The sequence below is a fragment of the Numida meleagris genome, chromosome 13, assembly GCF_002078875.1.
Source record: "Numida meleagris isolate 19003 breed g44 Domestic line chromosome 13, NumMel1.0, whole genome shotgun sequence".
NCBI lineage: Eukaryota > Metazoa > Chordata > Aves > Galliformes > Numididae > Numida > Numida meleagris.
The window spans coordinates 13391467-13414181 of NC_034421.1; the positions used below are offsets into that span (position 1 = coordinate 13391467).

A 22715-nucleotide genomic window follows, 5' to 3' on the forward strand; every position below is an offset into this window, starting at 1 on the left:
TTTTTTTTACAAACTTGTTTAATTGGAATTCCTATGAACTCCATGCCAGTTTTTAGACAGCCCTCTTGTATAGACACCTGTCCTGGCTAGTACTCAGAGCTGTATGTTCTGCTTCTGTTTTTAAGAGCAGCTTTGGGTTTCTTTCACTGGTGTGCTTTGTTGCAGGAGCCCAGATCCTTTGCACGGTGCTGCTGATCAAACCTGGTGCCTGGAGCCATCGCCTTGTGAGGATCCTCCGAAAGCTCGACCTGGAAAATTTCACTGTGGTTGGGATGAAACACGTACACCTGGATCCAAACATTGCCTTAGGACTCCTTTCTTCTGAAGCAAAGCAGGTTTGTAAAGAACCTGGCAGTGCCGTGGCTGTGTTTAGGTTTAGAATGGGAAAATACGTTAGCTAGGGAGCAATCCATTCCTGAAGGAGCACAAACTCCCATCCGGGATTTCATGCTTATTGTTAGAAGTGAGCTATATAGAACAGTCAGATCTGTACAATACCAGGCACAAAGCAAGCTGACATGCTGACAGTTCCTTTTATCGTTTGCCATAAAGAAACAGACCTGGTTTCTCTAAAACAAAGGTTCAGAGGACATGGGAGCTGCAGACCTCCCAGGAACACTGAGTTGCGAATTTACAGTGCTCACTCTTAACTGCAGGGCAGGAGTCCCCTGTTTCTTCCCTGCAGCCAACACAGGTACAGCTCCTCTCGCCGTCTGCTGTGCTCTCTACCCATGTGCCTCCTTTTCCTTCCATGTGTTGGAACATGGGAGCTGGGAAATGTTCTTTCTGCTGCCAGAGCATCCATACCTCTAGATCCAGGTTACATTTTGGTACTGCACCACGTATACAGTGGAGGCTGTGTTCCAGAAGCGTGCGTTCCATTGCCTGTAAGAATGACCTGCAAAGAGGGAAAACGGGGCTGCTGTCATTTCTGCTGTCTGATAGACAATGAGGAGGGTTTTAAACCTTGGGCTGTTGAGGGGGGTTGTCAGCTAAAAATAGATTTGTCTGCTCTTTTGTAGTGTTAGGAATTCATTTTTTGCCCAACCTGAAATATACTCATCTATTATCATCTGAGAACAAAGATATTGTGGAAGTCAGGGAATAGAAAACTGAGCATTGCAGAGGAGTTAGATTTCTTTTCTTGGAAAAAAAAAATCCTTGTTAGTTGATTGCTTTCCCGAAGACACTTAACCAATTAACTTTTATAGAAAGCAAGCCTTTAGAATGGATATTGCTCTTGAGTTAAGTTGGGAGAGTTTAAAGCATATACTTTAGAAACTGTTAATAGAGTCTTCCAGAAGAAGACTGGGAACATCCTAGGACAGTGCTCCGACATAACCATCCATCAGCAAAAATTATTACTTTCTGCATGATAGCAAAGGAACGGGGCAGAAGCATCTGGCCTTTAAATATCCACAGATCTCTGCTGAGGGGGGCACAGTGGCCATTAGAGTTGCTGAGGAGGTACTTTCCAATAAAGCTTTTAATCGCACAACTAAACTCAGAAATATTTAGTCAGTCATCTGAAACAGAAAGACATTGTACAAAATCTAAATGTCTACCTCAGGGAGGAACGCAGATAGAGGTAGGGTAGATTTGAAGAGAGGTTATTTCAGGAAAAAGTTCTCTTCTTTTTAGAGTTCTCTAACACACTGGAGTGGCTGTTGTGCATTGGTTCAGTTTCCTTGAAGAGCTGGTGACTAGGTTTAAAAACTACAGAATATTGGGTTTATGTTCATGGAAAAAAACTGAGGTTTGGAAGTGAGAAAGTACTGAAAACAGACTGCTTCTGGCTATGGGGAATGGCCAGTAGGAAATGCTGCCAGGGGCTCCTCCTCATTTTTAGAACATATCCCAAAGTCTTTGGTCACACAGGCTGGAAACGGCTGAGCTCCCAAGGTAAGGAGGGAGGCTGATATCAGGTTAGGGGTTCATTCACTGGGAGCAATGCCTAACATGTCCTTCCTCTTTCAAAGGTATGATTTACCTGCACACTGACCGAGATCATCAGCAACACACTGTCAGACATCATTACTTTTTCAACTTCAATACTAGCATTTAGTTTCTGAGCAGCCTTTGGCCTACAATAAATAATGGGCTGATGTGCTATTTGCTGAGGTTACCCAATCATAGGAGATGCAACAATGCCTTCTACCCAAAAGCTGATGATAATAATAGTAATAAAAACAAAGGTCAGCTAAAAAGAGCAGATGTTGCCTTCTCAGCTTTTACTGTGACCCAATAATGTTAAGACTGTGAGAAGCAACTGCTCCAGAGGCAGTTCTGCCTACGGAGGTTTTCTCTTCTGCTCTTATTCAGCACATCCCAAACTGCAGAGCCTCACAGCTGTGGCTGCTAGCTAGAAAGTCTGATTCTACAGCAGCACCTGATCTGCTGCCCCGGGATTACCTGCTCCAATTGCCCACAGCAGGTCCCCGGGCTCAGTAACGTGATGGATTCCCTCCAGCCCTGCCTTGTGAGTCCAACAGCGGAGGCAGAAGAATAGTTCTGCTGCTTTTTAATCCTGTTAGTCCTCCAGAGCCAGCCCTCAGCTGGAACTTCCTCTCCGTATGCATCAACAAAATTGCTCACTGAATTCCAGTCAGCTGCACACGTGCCATCTCGCTGCAGCTGCTCGGGTGCCAGCAAGGACGCGGTTTGGGGCCGGTGCAGAGGCGGGATGTAAACAGAGGCATGGTTTGGCTGGCAGAGCCCTGCCCGGATCTGGGGGTGTAGCAGAGGGAAAGAAGTCACCTTGACTCACTGACACCATTCTAGCAATCAGAAACAACATCGTCGTTAGCCCAAAGCCTGCTCATTTCCCAGGGAAAAGCTGAGAGACGGGATATAGGGACAGAAGAGTTAGTTACATAAATTTGAAGCACTCTGCATAGGGTATGGAACAAAACAGTTTCATTTGTGACATTCTGTTCAGCAGAAACCACCTTTGAACGTTTCCTTTTGCAGATGTCTGACACGGAGTCAGAGGAATGTTGATATGTTGTGTTTAGAGCTTTTGGAAGTTTTTGTGGAGGCGTCATCAGTGTTCTTCATCTCCCACCGCGCAGTCCTGGGGACGGCTTAGAAAAGTGGATTATGTGCATATTTTTTAAATGATTAAAATTTTCCAAGCCTAAGGGGCTTGTTTAGCGTTATGCAGAACTGAATTCATGTCACAAATTTGCAGATGGCCGTGACATGCCGATGTCTGAGCGGGGCTCTCTAATCACAGCGCAGCTGTGAAACTTCCCTCCCTGTTCCCCCCCGTGCAGCTGTCCCTGCTCTCCTCTGCCTTGTGTTTCCATGGGATGGGAGCACTCACGGATGTCACAACTTGTATCATATCAGCCCTCTTATCTCGCTAACTGACTGAAGGACGGGGCGTCTCAGATCATTTTGCATTTCCAAATACAGAGGAGAATATTGGGATTGAGCCAACGATCTTCCCTTTCTAGCCTACTTACAAAGGCAGTTTAGAGGGAATGTGAGTGAGAGAAGATTTGGGTCAAAGTCAGTGAATGGCTTCATAGGATAGAAAAACAAAAGGCATCTCGAAGTATTTTATTTTCATATTTTTGAAGGAAAGGATGAGATCTTCTTTTGGTAATGTTTTATCTTGAGAATTGCCATTCTCTGGTGCTTTTAAGAGATTAAAAAAGAGAGGGATGAAAACCTTGAGGGGACTGAGTGATGTGATTCAGCTGAATCAAGCAAGAGTTTTTCCTCCAGGTTTTAATTTCTTCAAAAACAGATATGAAAGTAAATAACCATAGCTTGGTTTAGCCAGCAAGCTGAAGATGCTGTTGGGTGCTGGCATGGAGCTGCTCTGCGTGCTGGCATTGCTGCACTTGGTCACTTGGAGGGCAGGGAGGCAGGCCTGGGTGCTCCTGTCACTTCTTTAGGATGGAGGGCTCAGAAAGAGCCTGCAGCTGCTGTGGACCTCACACTTAATGGGAACATCTGTAAAGAACCTGGTTCTGCAAGGATTTGCTTAATGAAAAGAGCAGGCCCTTGGACTGCTTTGCTCCTTAGGCACTTTGTGCCCCGGGCTCTTGCTGTCTTTCTCAAGACATCTCACTCTTGACATCCATCTCTGGCCAACAAATTGCTCTCTTGTGGCTGGTGCGGTGAGTGCTAGTGGTGATTAACACTCATCTTGAGTTAAAATAAAGGTCTCAGGATCCTGTGACCTGCACAGCTGTGTGAGGCATCTCTTCGCTCAGGGTGAACTGGCAACGTCTGTAAAAGAAAAAGCAGCAGAGAAATTTGTGGTGGAGCACACAACGTACCAGGGGCAAAGCCGGGAGCCAAGCTGCTTGCTTTCAGCTCCAGTCAAGTGTCCTGTCCCAAGCATCCTCGTTTGAAGCTCGCTATTTCAGTAGCGCCGATCCCAGCTAGTGTGTGAAATTCTGCCACCCAGGCTCCACAGCAGGGTGTGTGCTGGGGCAGTGGGGAGCGTTCCTTTTGTGAAATCGAAAAAGAGAAGTTCTGCTGTTTGTCTTCTTACATAAGCAGTGGGACTAAATGTGGTTCCTCATCCCAGAACATACACAACCGTGATGATGTGTCAGTGTCCATCGCTTCCCTCTCTGCGTGTCCCACTGAAGGTGCTGCAAAAAGGATGCTGCACAAATCAGAGGCTCAGCAGCGGGCGCTGAGTAACAATTCATTTGTCTTGGGTAAGGGCAAACGTCAGCTCCTCCTCTGGTAGCTGTGTTCCAGATAGGCACGCACAGGTAGGCAGAACAAGTCCCAGCACAAGTCTTTGCTTCCTTTTAGAAACAGGATTTTGTTTCCTTTCTTACTGAAGGGTTTTAGGAGATGACTGCGAAAGCTGTTTGTAAAAGATGCCACTGGCTGATCTGTGGGCCTGGGGCTGAGCCCAGGAGCTGCTGTGGCTCCAGCACAAGCTCAGTGCTGAACTTTCCTTTGTTCCATGTGTGCTCAGGGTGGGCACTGGGCCTCGTGTTCCCTGGTGAATGGCACACAGGTACGAGCCCGGTGACCATTGTATGTGCTCTGGAAGCTCTGCGTGCAGTGACCACTGGCGTGAATGTTGCAAAGGGGAGAGAAAGCAAGGAATAATGTCAGGTCTGTTTGCTTCGGATGTGGTTCTAGCCAAAGGAGGGCTGGGATCCAGCACTCACCTACACCATTTATTGTAATCTGTTTCCTCTCCGTTATTTCTTTTCAGGATCCTGCTGTTCTGGAAGCTCATTGCACCTACCTTACCTCAGGCACATCTCTCGTGCTGTGTCTTCAGAGACCAAATGCTGTGAAGAAGCTGATCGACATGCTGGGGCCAGAGGACCCTGAAGTAGCCCGAGCACTAGATCCATGCCTCTGGAGGGCTCAGTATGGCATCAGCACTGTCCACAATGGATTTTATGGTAGGTTTTTGTAAAAGAAAAGCCTGAGGGTTCAGAGATGCTAATGGTAAAAACGTAATGCACTGTTACCCTCCTGCACTGTCGGTGCAGATCCAGCCTTGGCAGGCAGTAGAGACCATTATTCCCTAGAAGGTTTTGATTGTTTTTTTGGTGGCTGACCTGAGTATGTCTCAAGCTATGAAACGTTCTCCCAGAAGATAGATCAAAACATCATCTTCTCAGAACAGCCCCAGATCTGTCTTCCATCAGAACAGATTTCTTTTAATCTTTTCCCTGCTTGGTCACTTTGTAATTTTAGCTTGGTTATTTTGTACTTATCCCCAAGAACCCATCTGCCTGTATGCTTCTGACTCTCTTCCTGATAACTACATAACCCACTGGCCAGCGGCATCCAGGTTTCACAGAGGTATAAAAGACTCCAGGATACCAAGTTCCTGTAATGTCTCAAAACATTAATGACTGGGTAGAGAGAGGGGATCAAAAATTACTCCCACTGAGGAAAGCAGGTAAACTCAGCTGTTTTCCATTCTGAGAGGCTCTTGCCAGCTGGCACATCAGCAGAGGCATGCCAGCTAGTCAGCATCCTCAGTGCTGAACCAGCCACAGTTCATCCACCAGCAGCGGGTGGAGGGGACGAGGATGTTGTGGTGACTGGGATAGGAGATAGCTGAGAGTACAGGTGAAGGGTGGGAGAATGAGAAGGACTGCTGAAGAGGGTGGATGATGGAGAACCAAGGGTATCGTAAGGGGGGATCTGGGCTGTTTTGATAAGGAGGAGGGAAGGGTGTCATTCAAAATTCATAAGGAATTAAGCATCATTAATTGACTGCCCACGAGTAGTTTGTTTTTCTCGATATTGTGCTGACTGTGCTGTATGTAGTTAAAGGAGTATAAAAATAATACGGTCAATAATTTCCATAAAAAACAGTTGAGTTAGCAGGGACTGTTTGCTTTCGGTTCCCAAAAGAACTTTCCTGTCAAGATCCATTGGATTAATTGGTGCTTCCTATTGCATTCTGTACTGTACTCCCTCTTTTTGTCCACATTATGGTCTTTTGAAAAGAACTCATAGTGAATGATCCACCACGTGCAGTTTTGGGGAGAAAATCAACTCCTTGACGTAGAATTGCTTTTTGTCAGATGCAATCATAATCCTTAGGACCAAGACTAAACCAGGAGAGATCTCCCACCATAATTACTCATAGGTTCTCATCTGTGGGAGTGACAGAAGGGCAGGGTCTACCTACACAAGAAATGTTCAAGGCTTTTCAGCCAGTACTTTTCCACAATCAACCCCTGCTTCTTTTGCTCCTAAGATTAATGGATTGTCTTCCCAGGTTGCCTTGAGAATGAGAACTCATCAGTTACGGGTAATATATACCCCAACTTAATATACCCACACAACACCTGGAGCTTCCCTAGCATAATTCTTTTAAAGACGAGTTTATATCAGCAAGGGAGGCTGAATCTCAGCCTGTCCTTCGCTCAGAGGTTGCAGAGAGCTGCGTGTTAAGGAAGGCCTCAGATGTCCTCTTAGGGATTCCCTTCAGATCCCAGCTTCCTTCCAAGACTGGGATAGACACAGAGCTGAGCTGCTTGTCTACCACCTGCCTGCTGAGACCAGATTGTGTGTTAGTATCCCAGCCCCAGCTATGTGGATGGCTCACAAAGCCTTAATTGCACACATTCAAGGAAAATGGTTGCAGCTGTAGCTTATGGACACAGTAACTCAAACTCAAGAATCTGATCCAGCTGCTATGGCAAGGAGGAGTCTGGTGATAACAGTCAAACCAAGTCAAGCAGTTGTAATATTCTGAGACTCAGCTGCAGAAGTAAACCTGCATTCCCTCCATCTCTTCAGTGCATTATGCAATCACTGTGTAGTGCTTTTTCTTGAGCCCAAAGAGCATCTTATACAGTATTACACCTTGAGAAAAGTAAGATTAAATTGTTGCTAAGAATAGCTTTGGGAACACTTGTGTCCCCTTTGTAATGGCACCGATGATTTAAACAGGGCAGATTGGACACAGAGGTGCATAAAGAATGCAGCATGACTTATACACCAGCGACATATACAATCTCAGGATTGTAAACTACTGCGTTAAGCACTCTGGCTATGTGATGCTTAGAATTATGGATGTCCACACAGGGCTGAGTGCTCTAGGAGCAGTAAGGCACCATTTATTTATTTTTTTTTAAATGTGTAGTCTGCAAAAGTGATAATATTTCAGAATATATTTGCCTTTTGTGTATGTGTGTCCCAGGAGTGTGGATCCATGCCAGCACGCTGACAGTCTATCTGAACTCCAGTTACATAGAAATAGCTTTTCCTTCTCAAGCATTTTCCACTCACGAATCTCAGAACGTTCTGAGTAGCGGTTTCTAATGCTGTTACTTTATGGGGAAATATTCAGATGCTAAGCTGGAGGGACCTCTAAGTCACTGCATTCAGTTATTCTATTTCCTCTCGTAAGCATTCACCCGAATTTGGGTAGTGGTTAAAGAACTTCCCAGCTGGAAATTTTCATACATTTTCAATTTTAAATGCAGTCATACAGTTTTATCCATCTGCTCTTGTGCCAATGCATGTATGTTAAGTCCTTTTTTCTTCTCTGACCTCTTCACTTTGGTGTGTCCTTCTCAGCCGTGTGTTACGTTGGGTTAAGCAAGCTAAGGCCTTTAGTTTGGACTCTCCAGATGATTCTCCGCTCCTCTGATCTTTGTGTTCTTTCTTCACGCCTCTTCCTGTCTCAATCAGGACTACAGGTGAACGGTGCAGTACACTGCTGTCAGTAATGTCTCATACTGATTATTGTTTCTTTTGCTCTGTTGGACACGAGTCACCAGCATGTTTGGGGCTTGCATGATTGTTAGAAGTACAGCTGGTTTAGTAACTAGTAGCTCCGTTCCATAGGAGCCTGACATGATCCAAAAGCATGGGAAAAACAGGGGGTTGGAGCTGGTATTTACAGGCTCCTTAACGTGATTCCCTTGACTACGCTGTTAGGAAGTAGAGGGAGTCTTGTTTACATGGAGGACAAGCTGAGCGTGATAATGGAGCAGAATCAAAATACCAAAAATGCAATGGAACTATCCTAAATATAATGGTTTAAAATGTTTGCTGTTACTACACGGAACAGCTAGCCTTTAAAGCAATTACTTCAGAAAGCTGCACATCACCAATCTCTCAGGAAGACGAGTATGAGTCCAGAGAATGTTTAATTCATGGCCTGAAAGATTCTTCTCATTGTATTTACCTCTCAGGCTCCAAATCCTACCAGGGAGCTGTCCGGGATGTGAAGCTGTTTTTCCCAGAAGGTCTGTGCTGCGCCGAGTGTCAGACGTTAGAGGAGGAAGAGGTAGGATTCTGCCCTTTCCTGAAGAGCCTCCTGCTGTGTCAGAGCAATGGCTTGGGTCCTGCTGTCCCTTCACTTCCTTCCTCTTACACTTTAGGGAATGCTTTCTTGCTGTGTTTCACTGGCTGCTGAGATTTCCTGCTCCTCTGGATGTCCCTGCCACGATGTGCCAGCTTTGTATTGACCCAGACAGTCTCAAAGGAGAAGTGCTTTTTTCAGATGCATTTGTTCAGCGACCTGTGCTATAAATTCAGGGAGGCTCAGGGCTTTAGAAGCAAAGTTCCCACACTGAGCCAACTTTGCTTTGGAAGCAGGTCATGGGGAACAAGAGCAACATCACCCATAACTGCTTAGACATAGCTGACCCAGAGGCTGGCTGTTAGCAGCTTTTCACATGTAGTGTTCAGCCATTGAGATGAAGTGGGACAGCTAATAAAATAACTCTCTGGCTGCTGAATGTATCCCAGTGAGTGCACGTGTCCATGTGCTCCTGGCACGGAGCATTGCCCCATGGTGTGAGAAGGGTGCTGGCCCAACCAGTTCACAGCACTGTAAAGATGGAGCTGTTTCATTCCATGCTGTAAGGCACAGGCACAGTTTGCTGCTGGATGCCCACGTCTTTCCCTGCTGACAGCTGAAGGCATAGACTCAGATTCTTGCCTGCTGTATTGTTGGTAGTACGAAGAAGCCTACCAGTACTGGCATGACCAGCTCTGCTCATGTGGCCCTTCACACAGGGTGGGTGCTGGTCTTCGATTTGAACTACCCTAATTTGCCAATGGCTAAAATGAAACGTCTTTCCTTCTCAGCTGGTTTTGTGTTTGCTAATCACTAGCTGACCACTCTGATCGGCTTCTTCTCAAAACCAAAGAGTTTGAAGTGCTGAGTTAAGCCCAGCAAAGGGATGGGATCAAGTAGCAGGCCCCACCGTGGAAGTGCTTCATGATGTGGATGTCCTTCCTCTGTGACTCAGTCCAGAATATCAGGACTGCACTGAGCTGGGATGCATGAATGTCTCACTTTGTTCCAAGACGGAAGGGAGCTGCTACACCCTCATTTGGCATTGGGTAAAGATCTTGGGCTCTTGGGGTCCTTCAGTTTCCAGCCTTCAAGAGTGGAAATTGAGACCTTAGAAAGATATCTGGATTCAGGAGCTTTACAGGATAGCAAGATGCCATACTTAGTTAAGCCCCAATAAGAAAGAATGCATGCAAAATGTTCTTTTATCTCCAGACAACCAGGTCTGGTAATTACAGGAGTACACAACACCAACAAAACCTTCACAGCTTGCCTGAATCAATACTTGAGAAGCGTTATCCTTCCTGATTAGGTAACAGTGCTCACATGACTTGCTTCTCTCTCCCTCCCCCTCCCTTCCCTCCTGCAGATCTATAACCTGAAATGTGACCCCATAGTCAGTCCAGAAATCAACAAGCAGCACAAAATCGTGAAACGTGGAACTGGAGGGCAACTCGAGTTACTGGGCTCTGGGCAACCGCGCGATCTTGGTAAGGAAACGCATAGCTCTTGTTATAGATTGAGGCTGTTATTGATTAATTGGACGGCAAGACAAACCCTGTGGTGGCAGCAAGATTTGGTATTGATGTCCTTTCAGAAGGGAGGGACAACTCTGAGCTACAAAGAACAGCTCCAGTGGAGCCCAGCTACTTAACTCTTTGCCTGCTGGGCCTTTCTACTGCCAATTCTTTCCTGAGTTTAGACAGAGGGCTGATGAGAAGTGCTCATCTTGTCACCAGCAGAAGAATAAGCACTGTCCACACAGATAATGTAAGCAACAGTGAACGCTGCTGAACTTTTACAATGTGTTTCAACACCAGCTTAGCCACAGTGGTTTGCTTGTCCATTCAAAGCCAGCCACAGGAGAGAGCAAGGCACCATAGTGATGGGCAACGGAGAGAGCTTTTGTTCTGGGTGTAGATAAGGAGCAGTTCATGCAGGGAGTGCTTCTGGCAGCGTGGACATCCATCTCTTGGGAACTGGACCGAGATCTCACTTGGTTCCCACTAGCTGCTGAATGTCTGCCAGCTAGAAATGAGTGCCAGTTACTGCTGGTCTGAGCTTGTTTTGAAGTCAGAACTTCAGCAGGCCTGTCAGTTCCCTCAGATGCCTGCAGTTTCTCTGGGTCTTTTCTGCTGATTGTACTTGGTGGGCATGAATAGAATGCAGGCTGTGATGCTCTGCCTTTTGTGCCAGGAGAGGTAACTCTCACATAGATGCTTCCATGTTGGGATCCTGTGGGCTGATCCCGAGCCTTTATACACAAGCAGTGGCCACGTAAAGTATCCCTGTGGTATTTACTGGGAGCAAAAGTGTTCGAAATGGGGCCCCCTGAAGGAGGAATTTTCCCAAGGCCATTATCAGTGGGTCCTTTCCATTGTCCTCTATTGGCTTTGGGCTGTGCCCTGCACATGCTTCGTGATGGTGGCAAAAGTCACATGAGTAAAGCTGTATCTCCTCAGGCAAGCTCCTTGCCTCGTGTTGCACACGAACACATCAGAGGTTGGCTGCGAGAACATTTAAGATTAAACTCTTGGCCGTGCTGAGGTCTATCTCACAACATTACTGCCATTCCCAAGCCAATGTATGAGCCCTGAAACAAGAGTAATAACAACACTAGAGAGCTCGCTGTAGAAAGAGCACGAGTATTCTGCAGGTTCTGTACGGCTCAGCCTGGGAAGCAAATCTCCAAGCCTGTGCCCTCCATTTCCTGCTTCGTGAGAATCGCTTTGCTTTGAAGATTTCTGAGCAGAGTGAAAAGGAAACCAGTGTACAGCCCCGATGTGTTTGTGTCTCAGAAAATGTTTTTCAAAGAGCTACTGTCCTGGAAAAGCAAGCACACGTGATCCCTGGGCTGCCAGGCACAATACAGCAATAGCTGCCAGCAAGCCAGACACATCAGTCACTTTGTGGCCTCTTCTTGGACGCTAGAGGTAGCTCTTGCACATGAGGAAACGTCTCCTTTTGGCAAATAATTATCACAAAGCCGCTGCCTAACGGGCAGACAGATTTATCGTGGGGAAAATATGAACTGCATTAAATCTTATGTACGTTGTTGAGAATTACATTTTGGATTACGAAAGCAGCTGGATTAACAGATTTCTTTGCTTGGGAGAAAGTGAATGGAGTGGTATCTCCTGTAGCAAACCAGCAGCTGTCCTTGCCTGACTCCTGAAATGGGGTCACTGCTGCTGCCTTGCCATCTCCGGATGCAGAGGCAGGCACACAGCAGCCTGGCAGTTTGGGATGTGCAGTCACACCTGCAGACATCCCAGGTGCTGCAACAAGGCCGGAGTGCCTCTGATCTCCTGGTTACGTGCGTGTGGCAGGGAAGAATCATTTGGAGGGCGAGCAGTTGGTGCAAAGCATCAGTCGTGTTTTGGTCTGTTCCCATCAGGCCGGCCGGTGCTCGGTAACCTCTGCCAAACCACGTGCCTCATCCTGCCGGCGATAATCCTCTGGGCTTCGCACCCACCTTACGTGGACCTGCTCGATGAGCTGCTCGGCAGTGACTTCACGGTGACTGGAGTACGCCTCACTGTCCTGGATGCAGCGCAAGCTCACTGCGTCTCTGAGATACTGAGCAGGGCCAAGCGCGGCGTGGCAGCAAAGGTATGAAAGCTGGATTTGGGCTTTGCTTCTTTCCCCGTGGAAGAGGAGTCGTTCGATGCGGCGCTGCGCTATGAAAGCCAGCAATGAGCAGACCGGCTTTGGTGGCAGCGTTAGCACCGCACTGCGATCTGATCTCGTATGCACTAGGAAGTAAACTGGGCAGCGTGCCTTGCCAGCTTGTCCCTGCTTTGCGTTCCTGTATCTCCGTTAACTCGCAGACACCTGAACTTGACATCACGATGTGCAAACATAACCTTGCTGTGAACAGTACATCCCCTTTAGACATTTTCTTCCATTCTCACAGTGCACGGTTGCTGCTGTTATGTATGTTCTGCTGTTGTCTCTTGTCTTGTTCTTCCAGATAAATACAGTTTCTATTTCCTTTTCTGTAATCACACTCCATTAATCCTCCTCTACAATGCTAAATAACCCTTCCACTTTTTGGACGGTGCCCCGGAGTTCTGGGCAGAGATTTCATTTCATCTCTCGTTCCGCTGGTGATGACAGCTCACGCTGCAGTCCAGCATGGGGTTTAAGCAAGTGCTCACGGGGTGTAAGCACAAGATATGCTTCTGGGGTGAGCCAGTACTTTGCTTTACAGCAGTGCAGCGTCGCACCAGGGCTGTTTTTCTCTTTGTACTTGGTATAGGATAAACCCACTATTCCAGGAACCTTGCTAGAGCAAAGCAGTAAGGTGGAATGTGCAAGAAAACACTGTCAAGAGCAGAGAGTAAACAACGGGGGGGAACTATTTATACTGGCAGCAGCAATCAACAAAGGGCTGTCAGAGGCATGCAGCAGTCCCGTGAATAAAAATAGAACCGTTTCTGTTTCTAGCCCATCAGTGCTTATGGGTGTCTTAGGTGCAACCTATAATAAGAGCAGTTAAGATCTTTCCAGGTTGTGATTTTTTTTAAACTGGCAGCACCCCTTTGAAGTACATCTGTACGGAGTGGCAATTACGTCCAGCATCCAATTAGTCCGAGCACTACTGTCTTCCCCTGCGCTTCCCCTGAGGATGCCCTCCCCCTGCGCACCAGCCCGTGCACACCTCTCTAGGAAGGACAAAGCAGATGGATGCGTGGGAAGGAGAGCGGCGGCCCTGGCCTTGCTCCCCTGTCCATGTAAACACGTGCTCCTGCCAGAGGGGAATGACTCTGGGCAGAGCTGGCGTGCAGCTGCAAGGGCCTGGCACTGCTGAGCTGAAGGCGGACGTTACAGCGTCTGCTTGCCCTTGCCAGGAGGAAGATGGGCTCCTTCAAGCAATGAGTGTTTCTGCTGTCTTGGGCATTTGCAGTTATGTCCATATGCCCAGGGACCCAGCTTATTTTCACTCTGAGGGGAGAGAGCAGGAATAGTGTGTGCCATAGGAACGGGTGAACCAGCAGCTCAGGCGTGGTACTCCTTCAGTGTGAGAGTCTGCTGCTCTCCTTCCTCCCCTCACGCAGCAGCTATCTCTGCTGTCAGCAGCTCATCCGTGAGGCTTACAGCCTTATCTGAGTGGATAGCAACCCACAGCTGTGCTCTTCCCTCTCTCAGTGCTCCCTCTTAATGGATGGTTTGTGCCTGGTGGTAGCAGCGGAGCGAGACAACGCGGTCATTGGCTTCGACTCCCTGCTGGACAGGTAAGAGAGGAACAATAACACTTTAACAGCACTTTTTCACCATTCCTCTACCACAGGGTGTGTGATCCAAACCAGGACAGCTGGCTTCTCTGTAATTCCCTTGTGGTTTGGACTCCCACGGTGTTAGGTGCCGCTGAAAGGCGGCGTGTTCCCCCGAAGGACGGTTGGACTAGGTGGTCTTAGTTATCTTTTCCAGCCTCAATGATTCCATGATTCTCTTAAGCCATGCTGTTTTCAGTGTATTGACATCTCAGAGTGTTCCTTAGTCTGAAGTCCACGTGCCCCGTGCTCAGGACGTTAATGAGTGCTGAGCTGTGTCCTTTGTGAAGGGCTTGGAGCGTCTGTAAGGCTTGGCAGCGTGGTTCCACGAATACAGGGAATTCTCTGCAATGAGGGCTCACGTTGGGAATAGACCTGCTGAATCAATACAATTCCTAGGAGAAATATCTTAGCAGATTCTGTGTTTGCTATGAGGAAAAAAAAAAAATGCTTAAAATAAACACCAGCGAGCAAAATCAGAAATCAGCCTCTTAAATAAATCACCAGAAATGCTGGATGTGTGAGCCTGATCAAACAAACAGAACCCCTCTGCGGGGACTGATTAGTGGAACAGACTGATTATCAGGCCAATTAACCCACTGCCTCCCAGAGGGGAAGTTTCCGTGCACAGGGGGTGGTAGTTAGGAAAAAAGCGAGCTGCCGGGAGCCCCGAGATCCTGCTGAAGGGGTCCTGGGAGAGGGCTGTCAATGGGACCAGGAGCCAGCACAGCATCCCCCACCTCTTTATTTCGCTGGGTGCAACTTGTAGCACAGCACTCCTGTCTCCCGCAGGTGTAGCCTGGTCTGTTGCTGTGTGTGTACCTGCTGGAGGCAGTCCCACAGGGCAGGATGCGCTGTGCCCTTAGCCCCGCTGCCAGGGCTGGCCATCGTGTGACCATTTGAAACCAGTGCTCCAAAAACAATATTTGTCTCCGTGTCGGATGGTGCTGGTGGGAGGGAGGGGCAGCAGGGTGTTCCCCAGGGCTGGGGGTGCAGAGGCACGGATCCTTGGCTGGATCGGCTGCAGCCAGCAGCGCCCGTGCTCCACCATTAGCTGGCATACTGCTTCAAGTCAACTCTGCAAATGGCTTTGGAAGCCAGCCTGAGTGTAGCGGTGTCTCATAAGGACACTTCATGCTACGGCATCTTCACCGCCTAGTTTATCAACACTGCGGAGTAACATCGGAGGTTAATTGCACTCATGCCTCCATCAGCAGGAGCCACGTGAGCTCTCCTGCACGGGATCAATCACGGTGTGTCTGCTTCGCTCTCACTGCTGCGGCCCAGGATTCCGATGCTCTGCTGGAGCACTGCTGTGGTGGGGGTTATTTTCTGGCCCTGGGAACTGGCTCACAGCTGAGCCTCATCACTGAGGTGCTGCGCCCCGGGCAAAGACACGGCCATCCCTATGGACTGGTGGCAGAGGTGGGCTGTGATAAGGAGAAATCAGGTGCTGAAGGAACTACGCAGGCTCGGCTAGTGCAGCTGCTTGTTCCGAGCCTGTTAGAGCTATCCTGTGCCAGCTCTGTTGGTGGCACTCCATGGGGACACTCGATCACCGAAGGAAGCACTGTGCAGAGCAGTTCCCTTAAAGACAGCTGCAGACCCTCGTAGCTGCGTGGTGGGGTTCAGCTGCAGCAGGGCCCGCTCTGTGCTCTCTCTCTGTTCTCTGGGTGTCTGTGAAGGGATTATTTCTGCACCAAGGTGCAGGAAGAGCACAGAAGGGGACAGGACTTACGCAGGTGGGGGCAGAAAGCAGTCGGTGAGCTTGGCTGGCTGCAAAGAGCAGAGCCAAAGTGGGAATCCAGGAGGATGCCAAGGGCAATTCACAGGGCAGAGTGAAGCTAGGTCTTTGGGAGAGATGGGGGAAGGGAACCACAGCCTTGGAACAGCGGGACCAGGGCAGATCCTGGGGGAGGAAGTGACACGATGCTACCTCCAGACGGGGAAAACTGGTGCGAGTTACCTTTCTAGTTCTGCCTGCGTTCAGTTGCCTAGGTCTCCATTAGAAAGCATTTGAATTTCCCCTGTCAGAACTTGTTTTTAAAGCCAGATTTCCTAGCTGCGGGGTGGCAGAGGGAAGAATTTACAAGTAGGCTCAAAACAACGGCTCGGAGAAAGGCACGCTCTGCTTGGCGCGCATGGCAAAGCAGATTTAGTTGCCTTAATAAGAGATACTGATTTTTATGGGGACCACAGTAGAAATGAGTCCTCTGTGGTTACCTGAGCTTTCACAAAGCACTTCCAGGTGCTGGGAAGGTTGCTGGGACCCACCTGTGTTGTGCAGGGTCTCCGGGAATTCAGCTGGTGGTGTTGTGCTGAACTCCAGCAGCGATGTCGGGCTGATGCACACCCAAATCCTGGCTGCAGGGGAAGGAAATCAGAGTGCAGGCGATCAGAGCAAGCTCCAAGTGTTAAGGAACTTAGCTGGATGCTATTCTGGCTGATGAAACATTCTTCCCAAGTGTTAATTGCTGTTAGCAGGGAGCGATGTTATCCCTATAGGAGGCTCATCTCTGGAGGCTTTGGAGGGAAAGGAGGCTCAGAAATCAAAGGATGAACGTGTGAGATGTGAAATCCTGGAGCTGGTGAAAACCACTGGAGGGAAAACTGTTGCCAAGCGCAGTACCTGGGTGTGGGGGCAGGGAGCTGGGAGCGCTTCCAGGAGCCGAAGGCTCTGCCCGTGCACGGGGTTGGCTAAGAAGGCAATTCTGAGGCTTGTAGCTTGCCTTGAGATGTCCCAGGTGTGCCTTGTGGTCAACTCGCGTGACTCGGGAGGGACCAAAGCAAAATGGGAGCAGTGCAGCTCGCAGGGAGCCCTCGGTGCTTGGCAAAACACGTCGCTATCCGGATGTGTGTGTGTTCCCACTGCCCCAGAGACCCCATTATGCAACAGGTCATGACTGTTTGTTTGGAGGCTTATATTTTAAGAATCCAAATCCATTTATACAAAGCTTTGTAAGACCCAGGATTTAGCTGTGTAAAGAAGTTCGGTAACAGATGCACACGGCCAGAGCTGCTGGCACCGAGCGTAGCCCTGCCTAAAGCTGGGTCATCAGCAGTTCCTGGCAGCTTAGATGGCAAAGTAACGCTGCCTTCCCTTTGTCTGTGCCCCCAGCGTGTGCTGGCAGAAGCAGTCGGTGCTGGACGTGGCGCAGCATCTCCTCTATCCCCAGAACGAGAAGCAGGCAAGTAGAGATGGATGCGGCATCGATACGCCTTCGGTGTCCCCGTGCTGAATGAAACTCATCCGGATGGGTTGGATTTTAATAGAAGATTTCAGGCAGGTTGTGTCCCCCTGGAGCAGCAGCCCAGCTGGCAGCGGGGCAGAGCTCAGAGCGAGCCCTGTCCTGGGGCAGCGTGGGCTGCAGCGCTTCTCCCTGGGGCTGCGGGGAGCCCAGCAGTGAGCCCTGGTTCTCTTCAAAGTGCCCTTTTGCTCCCAAACCCACGTTGGGTTTGGAAATCACAGAGCCAGGCCTGAGGAACAAGCGCACCGGGGAGTGGCTGTACCTCAAACCACGTCCCTAGAAGCCGTGTTTGATCCTCTGATCTCTTGCTAATGAGTTCATGAAATGTCAGCCAGGCTTTCCAGGTTACAGCTAACGAGCAGCACCATGATATCAGGCAAAGTTCAGAGGGTTAAGTGAACACGGATTGCAAATCCGCACGGTTTGAGCAGCGTTCACTGGTGGAGCCAAGCCATGGCAGGGAAAAGGAACTTCACACTGGCTCCCTGTGTGACCTGGGCATAGGAAGTAGGGTGAGAATTCAGGTTTCCAGATGGGAACTGTTTCAGCATTGACAGCTGTACCTGGGCAGAGCTTCTCCCTGCGTGCAGCTCGGGATGGGGCCGTGGGGTGGGGTGGGACCTATCAGCATCAACGGGGCAGGAGAGGAGAGGAGGTGACACCCCATGGAGGAATCACGGACCCATAGAATGGCATGGGTGGGAAGGGACCTGCAGGAAGTTTCTTCACAACGCGCAGAATTCACGGCTCTCCCCTTCTTTTCCCCCCAGGCAGAAGAGCTGCTCTGTTGTCTTTTTGACTCCCTGACATCTGACAGCACCTGCCGCATTGAATCCCAGAGCTGCTCGCTGCTGCCTGCTGCCCCCAGGTAGCCCGTGGGCCAGGGCCCGTGCAGGGGGTGTCTGTGCGGGTGGGCACAAAGCAGCCCCCGGCCCCCAGGAGCACCAGCACTTGTTTGTCATTGTAATAAATTCTGAAGCATCCTGTTAGATGAATGAGCGTGGTGAAGGATCAGTGCCCAGGAGCAAACCCTCCTGAACTGCAGCGTGATTTCTAGTGGAGCGCATTCATGATCTGCTCGTGTTCGTGGAGCATTCATCGGATCGGGTAAAAAATCAGCAGGTAAACACAGGGGCAGAGGTTGGCCGCTATCTCGAGCGTATGGAGACTCCGTGTTCTGATGCTGCTGTGGCCTTGGAACCAATACCATGGGGACAGAAGGAGGGAGGCCGGATCCCCTGGGAGCTGAAAAGGGCCAGGAAGGAAAGGAGGCTGGAAGCTGGGCAGCCCGACGTGCACGCAGCCCCGCTGCCGGCCGTGCGCCCACCCAGCCGTCCAGGCCGCGTGCTGGCACCCAGCATCCCCTGGGGAGAAGCTGCAGGGATTGCGTGCCAGCTGTCCCCGTCCCCCGGGGTCCCAGGAGTCGGCGTGACCCGCGGCCGGCGCTGCTCGTGCTGCTCACTAAGTAGGTCATCCTGCTGCACTCCAGCGCGCTTCTGTCGTGCGTGCGAGCCACGCGCGGCTTGGAAACAAATGGGAATTCAAAGGATGCGGCCCCACCGCTGAGGCCGGGCCCCGAACACGCCCGGGGCTGTGCCTCGGTTTCCCAGTTGTGAAACTGCCCCGTGCCCTGGGCACAGCAGCACCACGGAAATGGGGCGGCACCGGGTGCTTCGGGAGCGTCCTCAGTCCTTATTTTAACGCCCAGCTCGTTAGTCCCGGTGTAACAAACCAGCCCTCCCTGCCCTGAGCAAGGAAAACATCATCCTTTGGTATTTCCAAAATGCCGGCATCCCATAATGAGCTCGGCAGCCGTTCCCGAGCACCCCGCAGAGCTGCAGGGCCCGGTCCTGCCGCTCAGTGCCCCCAGCAGCCGCAGCTCAGCCCCGCTCCCTGCAAACGGCCCCGGGGACGCCAGGATCCGCTCCTGGGAGCCAGGGAGCGAGGTAAGCAGGGCAGGAACAAGGAGCGAGGCCGATCTGATCCGAGACTGCCAGCTCTGCAGCTGGCTCCTACTTGCAAACAATCCATTTAGCTTATGAAAGCGAGGAATTGAGTACAAAACCCCCTAGATTGTTTGCTTCCTGGAGAAAGAGAAGAAGAGGAATGGAATTTAGATTAAAAATTATGCAGAATAGCGTTAGTTCCCCACCCTCCCGTGCCTTCTCTCTAGCTGGAAAACCAGAGCTCATCAGAATTTGGCATTGTTCTGCTGCCAGCGTGGGGCTGCCTCAATGGAGGAGATAACACCGTGCAGGAGCTGGCACGTGCTGTTAACCCCTTCGGGCCTGGCCCTGCGATGTCCAGCAGTGGGGAGCCCACCCTGCACTGGGGCAGCAGAGCTCTCACGCTGTCTCCTTCCATGCTGTATATTCACGCCACAAAGCTGACATCCCTGTGGACCAGGCCGAGTTTGTACCAGTGACTTTTGGCCATGTCCAGCGGCGAGCGGTGCAGGCGGGGGCAGCTCTCACGTGAGCCCGTTCTGCAGCACGGAGCACAGCGCTGTGCCCCAGCATCCAGCTCCAAAGCTCGGCCCCCAGCGTGGGCCCGGCAGCTCCCTGGGGACTTTGGCAGCGCGACCCTGCGGGCCCCCGAAAGAGAAGGACAGGGAAGGGCTCAAAGTGAATGAACAACCCGAGCACAGCGCTCGGATGTTCCGCCTTCACGTCCCCTCTCCACCCCAACTCAGCTGCATGAAGCAGGTTTGAAAGCAGGTGACACCTGGAACTGAAACACTGAACGCGGGGGTTTGATTTGGGCCGGAATGATGCTTTTTTATAATATTTATATTATTCACCCCACAGAAAACAGTTCCTGCCCCGGCCTTGTGCACGTGAGCCCCGTGCAGCACCGGGGCTGCGTCCCATCCCCTCTCAGAGCTCTGAGGGTCCCCGTGTTCCTGCAGGGCTCCCTGCCCAGCTCCGGCCCCACACTGCGGCTGTGCCAGCGCTCTGCTGCCTGCAGCGGCACCCGTGCTGTGCTGGGTCGTCCTCGCTGCCGGCTTCACGCTGCGCTCCTGGCCCCATCCATCACCCACCCGGGGGCACCGGAGGAGGCGGGATGCCAGGGGGACACGGCACAGACCTGCCGCTCCCTGCAGCATCCCCGGGGCTGCCACCTGCCCCCACCGAGCCGGGCTGAGGCCGTGGGGCGGGCAGCCCCATCTTCATCTCGTCCCCCCGCAGCAGGAGCTGCCGGTTAATTGGCGCTTGGCAATTCCCCGTGGACAAGGACTGGAGGAGCACAAAGGGCGATCTGTCTGCAGGGCTGCGAGCTTTGATAAAGCGGGGCCGGGGATGACTCAGATGTGGGTAATTAAAGCGGTTGAGGCAGCGCTGGCTCCGGCAGAGATACCGGCACCGAGCTCCTTCAGCCGCCGGAACTGGGTCACGCTGAGCCCGGCACTGGAGTGGCCACGAGTCAATGGCAGCGCTGCTCCCCGACCCTGAGAGCGGCCGAGCGCTGCGCTGGGGGCTTGGATGGGGCCGGGGGCTGCGTCCCACGCTGCTCCAGGTGCCGCTGCTCCTGGCTGAGCTGCCGGACCTGCGAGACTTCACCGGGTTGGCAGCAGGAAGCACGGCCCTCCCTCCTTCCTCCGTCCTCACCCTGCAGCGGCGCTTGTCTTTGAGCCCATCCGCCAACACCTCTTGATATCGAAGTCCATTTGGATGGGAAGCACAGCCCAGAGCTGCTCAGCCTCCGGTGACATCAACAGCCGGGACCCGACCTGGCCTCATCTCTCCCACCCCTGCCTTGTGCCCAGCATGGCACCGCCAGGCCCTGCTCTGTGCTCCCATGGGCCCCGGGAAAGGCTCCTCGGGTGGTGGCACAGCCGGGCTGGTCCCACGGAGCTGCAGGAGCTGGAGGGAGGGAACGCAGGCGTGCAGCTTGCTGTTAGCCAGGGCTGGGAGCAGGGCGGGCGGGTGCAAGGCTGGAGGAGGAGGCGATGGGTGCTTCAGGGAGAGGAGAGCTGATGGGCGCAGGGAAAAGCTCTGCATGAGGAGGTGCAGCCCCAGGAGAGAGACCTGCACCTGTCCGCCTGTCCACCTGTCTGCCTGTCCATCCCACTCTCCTGCAGGAGCTGCCTCCTCTGGCCCAGTCTCTGCTCTCACTCGGGGCTGCACTCCCCCCGCCCACCCGTCTTGGGGTCCCATGGGCACAGAGGAGCCCCCGTCAGTGACACACACACTGCTGGCCGTGCCCCAGGCTTCGGCAGTGGGGAGTGGGGCATGAAGGTGACCCAAACGCCTGCACCCGTGCTGGGCTGGGGGTGGCACTTGGAAGTTGAGCAGAGCAGGAGTGCAGCCCTCCCACCTCACCTGGGTGCTTTTGTGCCAAAGTTTCTTTCCAGCGCGGTACCCCCAGGGCTACAGACAATTAACATCCACCTTAAGCCTGCTCCAGACGTGTTCTGGATGCCTGTGAGCCCCTCAGGTGTTACAGATGCTGTGTGAGCTGGGCCCACCAGCGGCTCATTCACTGTTTATTAAAGCCCCTATTAATCTTGTATTAACGCCTTTCAGACGAGGCCTTTACAAAGGAGCAGCATCTCAGTGAGGAGCTCAGCTTCCCCCCATGCTGCAGCACCAGGGAGCAGGGGAGCGGTGCAGGCAGCCGGCATCGCCCACCCCATCCCCGCAGCATCTCCATCCTGACCCCATAGCATCTCGCAGCGTGTCCCCACAGCATCTCCCATCCCACCCCCACTGCATCTCCCCTATTTCCCATCCCATCTCCGTAACACCTCCCATCCCTTCCCGTTACATCTCCCATCCCATCCCATCCCATCCTGCAGCATCTCCCATCCGTGCCGACATCTCCCAGCTTCGCCAAGGCTGGGATGCAGCAGTTGCCATGGCAACGTGGGAGGCTGGTGGAGCCGGAGCCCACAGCTGAGATGTTTGGGCTGTGGGGGGGCTGTGCTGGGGGTGTTCCCTCGTCCCCCCTTGCCTGCCCTGGGCCTCGTTGCACCCCAAAACTGGTCAACCCCCCCCAAAAAAACCCTGGTAAAGCTCCCATTTTTTTCGGCCAAAGAATGCTAGTGAAAAGAATCTGGATTTTCTACTTTCTAGAGGAAAAAATTCAAAACTTATATCACTGCAGCCAGGTCAGGGGTGCCAACAGCCTCCTGTGAGCCTCTGCCCCACGCCAAAATCCTCCTGAGCCCGGAGGGAACAACATCAGAGCCCTGCACAGCCTGGGGGTGTTCACAGGGCTGCTTCCACTGGGCATGGAGATGGGGTGGAGTGGGGTGGATGGGATGGGATGGGATGGGGATAGGATGGGGATAGGATGGGATGAATGGGATGGGATGGGATGGGATGGGGTGGGATGGGGATAGGATGGGAAGGGATGGGGATAGGATGGGAAGGGATGGGGATAGGATGGGAAGGGATGGGGATAGGATGGGATAAATGGGGT

General features: G+C 51.5%; 1 protein-coding gene and 1 long non-coding RNA gene across 11 annotated transcripts in view; one reads left to right on the forward strand and one right to left on the reverse strand.

Annotated features, from left to right (window-relative positions):
- The window catches only part of C13H16orf71 (chromosome 13 C16orf71 homolog), an 84531-nt gene extending 66245 nt beyond the window's left edge, over window positions 1-18286 (forward strand). For 7 of the 10 annotated variants that reach the window (XM_021411307.1, XM_021411310.1, XM_021411311.1 and 4 more), the window contains 8 exons: window positions 166-335; window positions 5198-5393; window positions 8658-8752; window positions 10137-10257; window positions 12165-12379; window positions 13919-14004; window positions 17162-17231; window positions 18062-18286. In XM_021411307.1, the coding sequence (XP_021266982.1) occupies window positions 166-335; window positions 5198-5393; window positions 8658-8752; window positions 10137-10257; window positions 12165-12379; window positions 13919-14004; window positions 17162-17231; window positions 18062-18163 (1055 nt within the window). In that variant the 3' untranslated portion in view covers window positions 18164-18286. The remainder of the gene's footprint in view (window positions 1-165; window positions 336-5197; window positions 5394-8657; window positions 8753-10136; window positions 10258-12164; window positions 12380-13918; window positions 14005-17161; window positions 17232-18061) is intronic. The other 3 variants (XM_021411313.1, XM_021411309.1, XM_021411312.1) reach the window with 3 other exon arrangements.
- On the reverse strand, window positions 7-2654 carry LOC110405729. Its single transcript, XR_002443085.1, has 3 exons — window positions 2413-2654; window positions 808-898; window positions 7-248 (listed from the first exon to the last, which is right to left on the reverse strand). It is a non-coding gene; the product is annotated as an uncharacterized LOC110405729 (long non-coding RNA).